This window comes from Triticum aestivum, chromosome 4D (assembly GCF_018294505.1).
Source record: "Triticum aestivum cultivar Chinese Spring chromosome 4D, IWGSC CS RefSeq v2.1, whole genome shotgun sequence".
Lineage (NCBI taxonomy): Eukaryota > Viridiplantae > Streptophyta > Magnoliopsida > Poales > Poaceae > Triticum > Triticum aestivum.
This window is the reverse complement of record NC_057805.1, coordinates 337,257,645-337,272,051: the sequence shown is the minus strand read 5'-3', so window position 1 is coordinate 337,272,051 and position 14,407 is coordinate 337,257,645. Positions and strand designations below refer to the sequence as shown.

Below are 14,407 nucleotides of genomic sequence, written 5' to 3'. Positions count from 1 at the left end.
GTCTACAATGTTCTCAAACCCGTAGGGTCCGCACGCTTAAAGTTCGATGACGGTTATATTATGAGTTTATCTGTTTTGATGTACCGAAGGTAGTTTGGAGTCCCGGATGAGATCGGGGACATGACGAGGAGTCTCGAAATGGTCGAGACATAAATATCGATATATTGGACGACTATATTCGGACATCGGAAAGGTTCCGAGTGATTCGGGTATTTTTCGGAGTACCGGAGAGTTACGGGAATTCGCCGTGGAGTATATGGGCCTTATTGGGCTTTAGGGGAAAGAGAGAGGAGAGGCTGTGCGCCCCCCAAGGCCTAGTCCGAATTGGACTAGGGGGAGGGGCTGCGCCCCCTCCTTCCTTCTCTTCTCTCTCCCCTTTCCTTGACTCCTACTCCTACTACTTGGAAGGGGGGAATCCTACTCCCGGTGGGAGTAGGACTCCTCCTAGGGCGCGCCATAGAGAGGGCCAGCCCTCCCCCTCCTCCACTCCTTTATATACGGGGAGGGGGGCATCCCTTGGAGACACAACAATTGATCCCTTGGATCTTTTAGCCGTGTGCGGTGCCCCTCTACACCATAGTCCACCTCGATAATATCGTAGCGGTGCTTAGGCGAAGCCCTGCGTCGGTAGCAACATCATCATCGTCACCACGCCGTCGTGCTGACGGAACTCTCCCTCAACGCTCGGCTGGATCGAAGTTCGAGGGACGTCATCAAGTTGAACGTGTGCAGAACTCAGAGGTGCCATGCGTTCGGTACTTGATCGGTCGGATCGTGAAGACGTACGACTACATTAACCGCGTTGTGCTAACGCTTCCGCTTTTGGTCTACGAGGGTACGTGGACACACTCTCCCCTCTCGTTGTTATGCATCACCATGATCCTGTGTGTGCGTAGGAATTTTTTTTGAAATTACTACGTTCCCCAACAGTGGCATCCGAGCCTGGTTTTATGCGTTGATGTTATATGCACGAGTAGAACACACGTGAGTTGTGGGCGATACAAGTCATACTGCTTACCAGCATGTCACACTTTGGTTCGGCGGTATTGTTCGATGAAACGGCCCGGACTGACATTACGCGTACGCTTACGCGAGACTGGTTCTACCGACGTGCTTTGCACACAGGTGGCTGGCGGGTGTCAGTTTCTCCAACTTTAGTTGAACCGAGTGTGGCTACGCCCGGTCCTTGAGAAGGTTAAAACAGCACTAACTTGACGAACTATCATTGTGGTTTTGATGCGTAGGTAAGAACGGTTCTTGCTCAGCCCGTAGCAGCCACGTAAAACTTGCAACAACAAAGTAGAGGACGTCTAACTTGTTTTTGCAGGGCATGTTGTGATGTGATATGGTCAAGGCATGATGCTATATTTTATTGTATGAGATGATCATGTTTTGTAACCGAGTTATCGGCAACTGGCAGGAGCCATATGGTTGTCGCTTTATTGTATGCAATGCAATCACCCTGTAATGCTTTACTTTATCGCTATGCGATAGCAATAGTTGCAAGAGCAATAGTTGGCGAGACGACCATGTGATGACACATTGATATAGATCAAGATGATGGAGATCATGGTGTCATGCCGGTGACGATAGAGATCATGACGATGCTTTGGAGATGGAGATCAAAGGCACAAGATGATGATGGCCATATCATGTCACATATTATGATTGCATGTGATGTTTATCTTTTATACATCTTATTTTGCTTAGTTCGGCGGTAGCATTATAAGATGATCTCTCACTAAATTTCAAGATAAAAGTGTTCTCCCTGAGTATGCACCGTTGCCAAAGTTCGTCGTGTCCAGACACCACGTGATGATCAGGTGTGATAAGCTCTACGTCCATCTACAACGGGTGCAAGCCAGTTTTGCACACGCAGAATACTCAGGTTAAACTTGACGAGCCTAGCATATGCAGATATGGCCTCGGAACACTGAGACCGAAAGGTCGAGCGTGAATCATATAGAAGATATGATCCACATAGTGATTATCACCATTGAAAACTACTCCATCTCACGTGATTATCGGACATGGTTTAGTTGATTTGGATCACGTGATCACTTAGATGATTAGAGGGATGTCTATCTAAGTGGGAGTTCTTAAGTAATATGATTAATTGAACTTTAATTTATCATGAACTTAGTCCTGGTAGTATTAGCATATCTATGTTGTAGATCAATAGCTCGCGATGTTGCTCCCCGTTTATTGTGTTCCTAGAGAAAAACTATGTTGAAAAATGTTAGTAGCAATGATGCGGATTGGATCCGTGATCTCAGGATTATCCTCATTGCTGCACAGAAGAATTATGTCCTTGATGCACTGCTAGGTGACAGACCTATTGCAGGAGCAGATGTAGACGTTATGAACGTTTGGCTAGCTCAATATGATGACTACTTGATAGTTTAGTGCACCATGCTTAACGGCTTAGAATCGGGACTTCAAAGACGTTTTGAACGTCATGGACCTTATGAGATGTTCCAGGAGTTGAAGTTAATATTTCAAGCAAATACCCGAGTTGAGAGATATGAAGTCTCCAACAAGTTCTATAGCTAAAAGATGGAGGAGAATAGCTCAAGTAGTGAGCATGTGCTCAGATTGTCTGGGTACTACAATCGCTTGAATCAAGTGGGAGTTAATCTTCCAGATAAAATAGTGATTGACAGAATTCTCTAATCAACATCACCAAGTTAGTAGAACTTCGTGATGAATTATAGTATGCAAGGGATGACGAAAACGATTCCCGAGCTTTTCATGATGATGAAATCGATGAAGGTAGAAATCAAGAAAGAGCATCAAGTGTTGATGATTAACAAGACCACTAGTTTCAAGAAAAGGGGCAAAGGGAAGAAGGGGAACTTCAAGAAGAACGGCAAGCAAGTTACTGCTCGAGTGAAGAAGCCCAAGTCTGGACCTAAGCCTGAGACTAAGTGCATCTACTGCAAAGGGACTGGTCACTGGAAGCGGAACTACCCCAAGTAATTGGCGGATAAGAAGGATGGCAAAGTGAACATAAGTATATTTGATATACATGTTATTGATGTGTACTTTACTAGTGTTTATAGCAACCCCTCGGTATTTGATAATGGTTCAATTGCTAAGAGTAGTAACTCGAAACGGGAGTTGCAAAATAAACAGAGACTAGTCCCTTCTCGTTGCTATGCATCACCATGATCCTGTGTGTGCGTAGGAATTTTTTTTGAAATTACTACGTTCCCCAACAGGCAGCGCGCGCTGGTGGATCTACCGGTCCTCCACCACGCTGCCGCCATCGCCGGATCTGACGCATGTCGCCTCGAGGACGGAGCGCGTCGACGACGTCGTCCTCGCCCTCCCTGCGCCAGTCAACATTGCATATTGGGACTGCTTCAAGACAGAGGTGCTTCTGCCCAACGACGTCTCCGACACAGACTCCTCCAACTCGGAGTACGCGGACTCGGCTACGAGTCAGAGGGAGAGTTGTCTGACGAGGAGGAAGTCGAGGTCGTTGTCCTCTCTGACGATGAGCTAGACGATGTGCAGATGGTAGCTCCGGCCGTGGACGCCAAGGAGGGTGAAAGAACCTCCCAATCGTCATGGAGGAACTGTCGGATGTTCCAGATGTGCCTCACATCACCGTCATCAAGAAAGAAGCTGAGGAGGAGGCTGGGGCGCAGGAACCAGGCCAGGGCCAGAAGAAGAAGAGGGCGGTGGGGAAGAAGAGGGCTGATGCGGGGCTAACCCGGCGTAGGCCGATCTTTGACGATTGGAGTGGATTCCCTCGAAGAACACGATGAACACGAGGAAGAACGAAGAGAAATCACAAGGGGAAACACTCAAGGACAAGTCCAATCACACATCCACTAGACAATCAAACACACAAGACCCACAAGGTACATGAACAACAAAGGGAAAGATACAAGGTAAAGTTCATCTCCAAGAGGAGGTCTTGATGGTATCCTAGACGGATCTTCCCGTGAGGGGTCTTGACGATATATCCCGTAGGATCTTCTCACATGGAGGTCTTGAACTCCATGGAAGTGGTGGTCTCTCTCTCTCTCAAGAGTAGAGGAAGGTAGGAGCAAAGCTCACATACAAATGAGCTATCACTTTGCTAACCCTAACTAGGAGGAGGAGGAGGTCTATTTATAGTCTTAGTGCAAATGGGGCGAAGTGAAGGGGTACATGGGCCTCGGGCCCGAAACTGTGCGCAGACAGGTACCGGACGTCCGGTGGGTTCCTGTCGTCCGGTGGCTCGCGGCCGTCCGGTCGTCCGGAAGTCTTCGGACTTCCACTATTTTCCTTCTGTGAAGGTGGCACCGGTCGTCCGGAAGATGTCGGTCGTCCGGGCGTTGGGACTTGTCGGACGTCCAGTGTTCGGGTCGGTCGTCCGGTCGTTGTAGCTTTCGTCGGGTAGACCTTTGGGTTGGCTGGAGTTCCAGGCGCCGGACATCCGGCGTTGTCTGATCGTCCGGTGGCTGTAGATTGTCGGACGTCCGGTGGCATGTCGGTCTTCCGGCCACTGGAGACTCCACAGCTCCGTCTTCTTCCGTCTTCGCTTCCACGCTTCCCTCTTGGATGGTGTAGGTGATCCTTGGCGCTTGCACTCCTCCTCGTCGTCCGTGAAGCTCCGACAATACCTATGCATGCACACGAGTGGAGTGTCAAGTAGCATACCATCCTCGAAGGGGTCAAGTGAGCACGTGTAAAGGAGATGATTCACCTTTGTGTATGTGAAGTAGATATCGCACGTGTCACTTGCCAAACGGACTCTTGACATGGTGATGTCCGTAAGATGCTCCGCGTCAAGGGCTCTCGTTGCAGCGGAGCCTCGCCGTTCGGAGCGCCCGAAGCTGTTGAAGATCAACTGAAGCTTGTGTTGATGCAATGAAGAGTCTTGAAGAAGAGCTTAGGTATGCTGGTATATTGCAGCATATAAGTTAGGAATATTTTGGGCATGTTGCTTAGGTGTGCTCCTATATTTGAGCACATAAGTTAAGTAGTGAACAAAGTACTATGGTATACCATGGATCATGTCAACCAATTTAATGTCTGATCTACCAGCGGAGTTTGATGTGAACAAGTACTGCTCTTCTATGCTATGGATGATGATGTTTTATTTCCTTTAAATTACTGCCATTGTTGCTCTGATGTGCTCCTATGTTGGTGTGATGTGCCAATTTTGTTGTGGTCTCTTGCTACAACTTTACAAAAAAGAGAATGCAACATTGTGTAGGCACATATGCTGCATTGTACCAAAATAGGACGTACACTGATGCCTCCTCATGCAAATTCACTTAGAATCAAATTTTGTTAGTTGGACTATGTTGAGCATCTCAGTCAGCTGGGGATTAGAGATTAGTTGGAAATCGGCCGATTAATTGATTTTGTCGGTCGACTATTAATCGACCATTTTTTTACATATCTTAGGTTCCAAACACTAAAATATGCTATATTCAACACCAAAACAATATTGGACATAAGTGTTACCTTGAGTACTAGCGTTTGAATCCTCGTATAATGACGAAAAAATAGGACAACAGTACATATAGTGTAACAAGGTCCACAAAATGAAAATAAACATAGTTTTTTTCAAATATAGTGCTATGAATAGGCCCGATTTATTGGTAGATTCCTGATAAATCGCTTGTCATAGTGATAAATCGGCCCAAACGATAAATGGTGAAGATAAGTCATAATCTTATCGGTCACCCCAAGAGTAGCGATAAATCGGACGATAAATTACTGAATCGGAAGATTTTTTGAACAATGATGGGGATAAATCCATGCACTCGGCCTCGTCCAGGACAAATCACTTGGCTATTCACACTTACACACAAATTTAGTTAAACTGGATAAAGTAACTTTCAGTTAACTGAAAAAATTCAGTTGATTTAGATAAAGTAACTTACCTTTAGAATTTAGTTAACTCAAATAATTTAGTTTATTGAAAGAATTCAGTTAACTGAAATACTTCAGTTAACTGAGAAACAACAGTAAACTGAAACAGTATTAAACAACAGTTCAGTTTTCTTTCTGTCGAATTTCCAGTTAAGGGGATAAATTCACTTACCTGTCAATAGTGAGACATTTTGGTACTATTTAGTTAAGGGGATAAATTCAGTAAACTATAATACATGATCAATAACTGGTTCACTTGAACTAGAACACTTTCAGCCAAATTCAGTTAACTGGATAAAATTCAGTTTAATTTTAACACTTTCAGGCATATTCAGTAAATTGGATAAAAATCATTTAAATTTTAACACTTTCAAACAAATCATTTAAATTTTAAAACTTCCAGTTACTAGAGTTCACACATGCTGCATTACACACATTACTCAAGTTCACACATACTGCATTACAGAAAGTACTTCGGCCAGTTCACACAAATCACTTAAATATCTCTGCCAGTTCATCAAATTAGAGCTACTACAAATTATGGGACCATTACAACAACAGTGCACATCATCACTCAAATTCATCCAGCATCTCCTTTAGCTTCCTTTTCTTGCCCTTGGTTTCCTCCTTATGCTTGAAGATATCACCCATCGTATACTCCAACTTCTTTTTATCTTACTTTAGCTGATCTCTCTGCAACACCAAACTGTCCCTCTCTTCCATTAATTTTTCCCTCTCCTGCTGCATTAGGCCCCTCTCTTTCTCTGCCTTGGCCCTCACAACCTGATGAATATTTGTGACGGATTTGTCAAAAAAATTCTTCTTCTCAAGTTCTTGCTTCAGGTCTGTCAGAGCAAGATGTGTGTTGCCTAGTTGGGCCAATGCCTTCTCTTTGTCAGGCACCATTTTTACAAAATCAACCTTAAAAAACCTCAACTCTTTTTCCATCTTCTCCTTCTCTTCCATGATCTTGAAATTTTCTTCTGCATTAACTACATTTTGCCTCAGCCTCAGCTTGTTCTCATCCTCATACATGTCCCAAATCCTAGCTAGGCTCATCTTCAAAGGGACAGGCCAGTCAGGGTCAACCCACTCAACATAGTTGCATTTAGGTGCTTCCTATCAATTGGAAAAAGAGAAATTTACAATTAGGCCTAAACAGAAAACAATAGAGAATTCACATAAACCTATGAAAAAATTAAGTTATGTGCACAAATGGTGACATATTTGTAAAATGAAAACACTTAAGTTCAGAAAGGCGGTTAACTAACCATATGCAGTTAACAGTTAACATAATAACTAAAAAAGCTCATTTATCTATCCACACTGCACAAATTCAGTTAACAGTTAACATAACAACTGTAAAAGTTTAGTTCTCTATTCACACTGCACAAATTCAGTTAACTATTAAAAATGAAAAAAATCCAGTTAAATGTTAACACCGAACAAATTCAGTGAATTGCAGAATCACCGTGCTAACTAAAAATCTAATGATTACACAAAAACACTGGCACAGTCATCAACACTTGAAACACACTATGCAGAACAAGCAATACAGAGCTATGCAAAATGAATAATTAGCTACTAACCTTTTGTGCACAAGTTAAGAACCTCCTACCACTATCCACTGAAGAAAATGCCAGCAGCTTCTCACACACAGCTAGGTGCTCACATCTAGAAGCAAATTTTGTAGCAAGGCCTCTCCATTGTGAGCAGAAAATGGTGGCGGGTGCCTACAACAAAAACAAATAGGCCTCTTCAATCAAATTCCCAATTTTCCTGCATGAACCTAACCCTAACCCTAACCCCAGCTGCATCACCAAGGGGGCTAACCTAACTGGTGACAGAGTCACCGTCAAACGAGGAGCTCGAGAGATCATCCCAGGAGACCATGAGGGCGAGCTAGACTGCGGCTGAAAGCTTGACGCCGGCGGTGAGCTTGCTGGCGGCGGCGAGCTAGGAGCATGGAGCTGGAGATGGGGAACTGAACACAGAAGCAATGAACGGACGCGAAGGGGATTTGCGACAGATTTAATTCAGGTGCCCCTATAGCGCGGGTTAATTAGACAAAACGGCAGGGTGTTTTCTATAAAAGTGCAGGCAACGACCGGTCCGACCACCTGGCTGCCATTGTCGCGTTGTGATAGGCAGGGACTAAATAAACACATCCAGTGCAAACTGGGTATGGTAGAGCTGCATTTTGCAAATGTAAGACTAAATCATCACATTCCATATAAGTTGGGTACCTGAAGTGCTTTTACTCTTCCATAATCTGAACCAGCGTGACGCATTGAAAACAGAACGTAGCGGCGGATACCCTGTCCCGTGTCCTTGTCACATGCGGAAACTTGAAAGGTTGTCGTTATCTCACTTTTCTACGCAAAGCAGCCTCTGATATTTGCGGTGTGGTGCCCACATAAACGGGGGCATGCCTTTCGCTTTAGGTGATTAAATGGTTGATTGGCCGATCCCTTGCACGCTGTCCGTCTTTTAGCCGGCGAAAGCAGCACATGGTGGCAATATCAAAACCCACAAACAAACACAATAGCTCCAGGAGATGCAGCAGATGCATGTACGTACGCAGGGCTTTCCTTTGCCGAGAGCAAAGCGCCAAGCCTACTTGCTCCAGAATTAGTACGTTTTCTCTAGAAAAAGGGCCGAACTGCTCCACAAGTTGCAGTACTAGCTTGCCATTATTAGCTCACTTTCTAGCTAACCAAAACTATCATATTTGCAAGATTCTATTCCGAGTCCATGCATGTTGGATTGCGCTTCTAGATTCCGAGTCCATGCATGTTGGATTGCGCTTCTAGATTCCTCGAGGAGCCACTCAGGAGTAGCTCGTGATTTTCAAATATTGGCCGCACATTTTGAAAGAAGAAGGCACACACACAAATAGCCGAGGCAAGCTAGAAATATCTCATAATCTTCGTAGCATTGGCATGATAGAACACAGGCGATGGCCACAGCTCACAAGTCACTAGTAGGCACAAAACTAAGAACATAACAGAAGAGCAAAGATAAACTGTTCACATTATTTGATGGGCAACGTGCGTGCTGCTGCTGCTACTACTACTGATGCAGGCAAGTTTGCTTGGTCTACTGGGGGTTGGGTGGCCTGGAGTTGGCAGCAGAGACCCTGGAACCCCACTCGAGAAGCTCTTTGCTGGTGTCGTCCTTGTGCGCGATCACCTCGATGAAGCACAGAGAGTCCTTCTTCTCCCCCAGCGCCGTCTCTATCGCCGCCGTCAGCTCCTCCTCGCACTTCACCTGCGCAACACAAAAACATGCATCAGCAGCAGTTCTGCAAGCTCGCCTCGTTCTTCTCTGATGCTTGTGCAATGGACAAAAGAGTGCGTGCTTACCTTGGCAGTCCAGCATTTGCCCTCCCCGTTGTGGATGGCCTCCACAAGGGCGGTGTAGTTCCAGTTCTTGATGACATTGTAAGGCCCGTCGTGGATCTCCACCTCGATGGTGTACCCGCCATTGTTGATCAGGAAGATTATGCTGTTCTGTTCGCACCGCAGCATAGTTGACACATCCTGTGCTGTCACCTGCAGACAACGGAATTCCCCGGGCATCACATTAGAAACAGCACGCAGTGCAAGAAATTGCAGCACACGGCAGCAGAGATCAGAACATTGTGGAATATCTCACCTGGAAGCTCCCATCACCAATGCAGGCTATAACACGCTTGTCGCTTGCACCTTGCGCGTACCCGAGCAATGCACCCACTGACCATCCAATCGAGCCATACTGCATTTGGAATTCATACCTGCAGCGTGCAAACAAACAACCAACCCTGCTTATGGCACAACAAGACATCACAAAGACAAACAAGGAGGAAACATGCACCATCACAACATTGTAGAATCAGGAGCTCACCCGCAGCCCTCGGGCAGCTTGAGCTTCTGGCAGTTGAACCAGGAGTCACCGGTCTCGGCGAGCACTGCACTGTCACCCGTAAGCATGTCCTGGATGTGCTTGAAGAGCACATTGACACGCAGCGGCTCGTTCGCCTCGCCCTTCAGCGGATGGCCCTCAGGCACGAAGATCCTCTTGTAGTTCTCGTAGGCAGTGTTGTTCTTCTGAACCCGCTTGGCCAATGCAGACAGGTACTCCTTCATCATGACGCAGCCGAATGCCGGGCCGTTCCCGACGATGACACGCTCAGGCTGCACGATGATGGCCTTGTCCTTCTTGAGCAGGAACGAGTAGCCAACAGAGCTGTAGTCGTTGAAGATAGGGCCTGCGAAGAGGTAGGCGTCGGCCGACTCCACAATCTCGGCGCAGAAGGCGGTGCTGACGGCGCCCCAGTAGGTGCCGAGGAAGTGGGGGTGCGTCTCTGGCACAAAGCCCTTGGCCGATGGCATTATAGCATAGGCATACCCACTGGCGTCCACGAGGTCGACGAAGGCCTTCCCCGCCTTCGCCACGCGCAATTTGGGGCCGGCGACAAGCACTGGCTTCACCGCCTTGTTCAGGAACTCGACAGTTGCCTCCACTGCAGCCTCGAGCCCCATCTTGTTGCTCATCCTGCAATTTTTCACAACACAGTTCAGTTCATCAGATGGCTTCAAATGGAGTACAATCATATTACAACAATACTCTGTTCAGTGCATCGGTCACTTCAGATACAGATAGCATCAAAATTCACGATCTTAAATTCTCAATGCTAATGAAGTCATGATTCAACCGGGTGCATTTTTGTGGTGATAAAATCCTAAGCTCCCATCAGTTAGTACAGCAAATCAAGAGTTAAGATCTACGGAGTAGATAATTGGGTGAAAACGTTCCATGATCCAAGATAAAGTGTTGGCACAATAATCGGGAAAAAAGCCTCTGATCAGATTCAGAGCACTACGTTCACGGAAACGACAACCCGGAAGAACAGAGTAGGGGCAGTTGTTACCTGGGGGCGAGGAAGAAGGGGACTGGGTCACGGGTAAAGGTGGGGTGAGGTAGCCCGGGGAGGTTGCAGCTGATGCTGAGGTACACCGGCTTGCTCTCCCTGAGCGCCGTCGCGATGGCCGTGTCGATCTGCTCGTGCGCGTCGTCCAGGTTGGTCACCACCGCCTGAATCGACAAATAACAAGAGACCAACCAGATCGAGTCAGCAAACTAGAGGGAGGAATCGAATGAGGAAGGGACAATGCATGATGAGGAAACGCGCGTGCGTGGGTACCTGGTGGCAGGTGACGGTCTGGAAGCAGCGTAGCTCCTGTGAGAAGTCCGGGATGCCGATGGTGTGGTGGAGGATGCGGTTGGTGCCGTAGTCGTTGGAGTTGGGCCCGCCGGCGATGCAGATGACGGGCAGGTTCTCGCTGTAGGCGCCGGCGATGGCGTTGAGCACGCTGAGGCCGCCGACGGTGAAGGTGACCGCGCAGGCGCCGACGCCGCGGGCCCGCGCGTAGCCGTCGGCCGCGTAGCCCGCGTTGAGCTCGTTGCAGCAGCCGATGAGGCGCAGCCCGGGCTCGTCGACGAGGTGGTCGAGTAGCGTGAGGTTGAAGTCCCCGGGCACGGCGAAGACGTCGCTGACGCCGACCTGCACGAGGCGGCGCGCCAGGTGGCGCCCCAGCGACGCCTCGCCTGCGGAGACCACCGGGTGGGAGGACATGATCGGGCACCCCGGCGCGGACGCCGGGCAGCCCACCGCGCCGTTCACCGCCGCCGGGGACGGCCCGTCGACGGAGCCGACGTGGGTGTCCATCGCTGTCGATCGATCGATCGATCCGGGTGGCACACTGGTGGAGTGGGGAGCGGCGGCAGAGGGGACGTGGGGTTTTGGGGAATATTCTAGGCCTTGGTGGGGATTTTGCTAAGCTGTTCCGTTGACGTGTGCTGGTTTGGTGGTCTTCTGGGAGGGGAAGCCGTCCTCCATTTATACCTGGGCTTGGCTTGCAGACGGGATGGGGATCGGGATCGGGGGTTTCGTGGGAAGACGGGGGTGCTCGTGCAAAACTCGCCTGCTTTTCTTTGGCGAAAGGAAAACCACGGGCGGCGGTGGGAAGTGGGAACTGGCCCGGTGCGCAGCGCACCCATCTCGGCCACTGCCCGGTGGGGTAGGAGCATTATGTAGGTTCACGTGTCAGTGGGACAAGGCTAGAATGTTTGTTCATTGGATTCGCCGCGGGCAATGAATGCTCCTTCGTTTTTGGTGGCGAGATCTTCCCTTCCTTCCCTGGGGGCCGGGGCTGGGCGTGGGACAGCGGTTTCGGTTTGTGGCGCAAGTCGCGGTTTTGGGTCTTGTTTGCTGCGCAAGGCGGACAGGCACACACGGGTCGGACTCGATTCAGCGGCGACGGTCCGTCCGGAACCTGCCGACCTGCCCTGCCTGGTCGGGTGTGCAACGCGACCGTGGAGGCGAGGCCAACTCGTGCACGGACGATGGTGAATCGCAACGCACTGTCATTCTTGAATGCGGAGAGGTGGAGTCCGGTCGCCGTACGTCAATGACCTCCGAAAGATAGAGTAAACCCAGACACAGACACCCGTGTGTCTCTGACATTCTGGACCCAGTCATTGACAAGTCACCACCCAACCATGCATGACACGTCAACGCGAGGTACCTGGGACCGGAGTGGGCCACCATTGTCAGCGCAGAGCCTGACACCACTTAAGGAGAAGTGGACGGCCTGGGAAAGGCGTCCAGAGGATCGCGGAGAGAGTGATTGATCCATGTGAGAGTGAGAGTTGCATTCCTCCCCTTACATCTGGTATCAGAGACCAGCCATTTCCTCTCTCTCTGCCTTAGTTCATAGTTCGTGGCCCCTCGTCTTAGCTTAGTTCGTGGAAACACGCCATATAGGTCAAGTTCGTCTTCAAATCAAGGCCATGGACCCCCTCCTTCAAGGACTATTTCGACAAGCTCAACGCCTCTCTCAACGAGATCTGCATTGACCTCCATGCCAACACGGCTATTGTCCAAGAGGAGTCACACAAGATCGATGACCTCACCAGTTTGATCGATATATAGCATAGGGACAATCTACATTGTGATTGACCATGGGTGCGACGCCAAGATTAGGATCGACACATCCTCGTCTCTTGCGACTCCTCCTACTCACATCGAGCCCCGGGACAGCGCGACGAGGACTACCCATGGGTCAACGGACCATGGCTTTGAACAGCTTTCACGGGGGTTTGCTTCATCATCATTCATGACGCCGGACCGTCCCCGGCTAACGGTGAGTACAAACCTCAGTCCCCTGCTCTGCTATCTTCGTTTGCGCACGCGAATTAACTTCTAGCTGGTCTAGGGCAGGTGCATTTGTCCATATGTTCTTCTCAGTTCACATGCAAGAATCCCCGCCTGTGAAAAACATTGTGCGAACAGTATTTCAGATATTTGGGTTCCATACGTCGTTTTGGGTTCCCATGGCATTACCCAATTTCATTGGGCCAACGTCTATTTTGCTCCAGTAGATTCAGAAACGACCCGTGGAATTTGATTGGGACCCGTTTTCAGCTCTTCTGTGTACTCGTTTCAATCCCGATCGGCATCAACTACTGATTCGCCAGTTCCACACAATGCAGCAACTCACTTTAGTTGTTGGTCACATAGAGCGTTTCGAACTTAGCATCAATCATCTCGCATCGTATTCTGACACAATCCATCCTTATTATTTTTTATGAATGGATTTGTCGAGGGACTCCGGGCGGATATCCAAGTGGTGGCCCTGGTGCAACGACCACCAGATCTTGACACGGTGTGCTCCTTGGCGCTTCCTCGGGAGGAAGTGGCTGACGGGATGCATGTTGAGATCCACCGCGCCCAAAGGGGTGCGTCCACCTAAAGCGTCACATCACGCGGGCGTTCCACTGCCTCTCTTGCCACCACTGGTTCGCCATACGGCGCCATCGATGGCGCCAAATCATCATGGCACGAAGGGTGCTGATAACCCGCAAGTATAGGGGATCGCAACAGTTTTCGAGGGTAGAGTATTCAACCCGAATTTATTGATTCGACACAAGGGGAGCCAAAGAATATTAACAACTATTAGCAGTTGAGTTGTCAATTCAACCACACATGAAGACTAAATATCTGCAGCAGAGTGATCAGTAGCACAGTAGTATGGTATTTTGGTAGTAGTAGCAATGCTGGTAACAGTAACGGTAGCAGCAATAGTTTTGTAGCAATTGTGGCAGTAGCAGCAACAGTAGTAACTTAGCAAAAACAATATGTGAAAAGCACGTAGGCATTGGATCTATCATAACATTGGATAACATTCATCATGTAACAGTTATAACCTAGGCCGACACAGAACTAGCTCTAATTCATCAATGCAATATAGGCATGTATTCCGTATATAGTCATACATGCTTGCGATAAGAACTTGCATGACATCTTTTGTCCTACCCTCCTGTGGCAGCGGGGTCCATAAGGAAACTAAGGGATATTAATGTCTCCTTTTAATAGAGAACCGAAACAAAGCATTAACACATAGTGAATACACGAATTTCTCAAACTACGATAATCACCGGAAAGAATCCCAATTATTTTCACCTTAGGGCATGCGGATCATTACAC

The 14,407-nt window shown here is 48.3% G+C and overlaps 1 protein-coding gene across 1 annotated transcript; it reads right to left on the bottom strand.

The window, feature by feature from the left end:
• Positions 1-8,793: 8,793 nt before the first annotated feature.
• Positions 8,794-11,806, bottom strand: LOC123097767 (pyruvate decarboxylase 2). The gene is made up of 6 exons (XM_044519588.1): positions 11,063-11,806; positions 10,790-10,953; positions 9,763-10,413; positions 9,535-9,652; positions 9,243-9,431; positions 8,794-9,147 (listed from the first exon to the last, which is right to left on the bottom strand). Exons 1-6 carry the CDS (start codon positions 11,585-11,587, stop codon positions 8,977-8,979), a joined length of 1,818 nt encoding a protein of 605 aa, XP_044375523.1. The 5' UTR covers positions 11,588-11,806; the 3' UTR covers positions 8,794-8,976.
• Between the last annotated feature and the right edge of the window lie 2,601 nt (positions 11,807-14,407).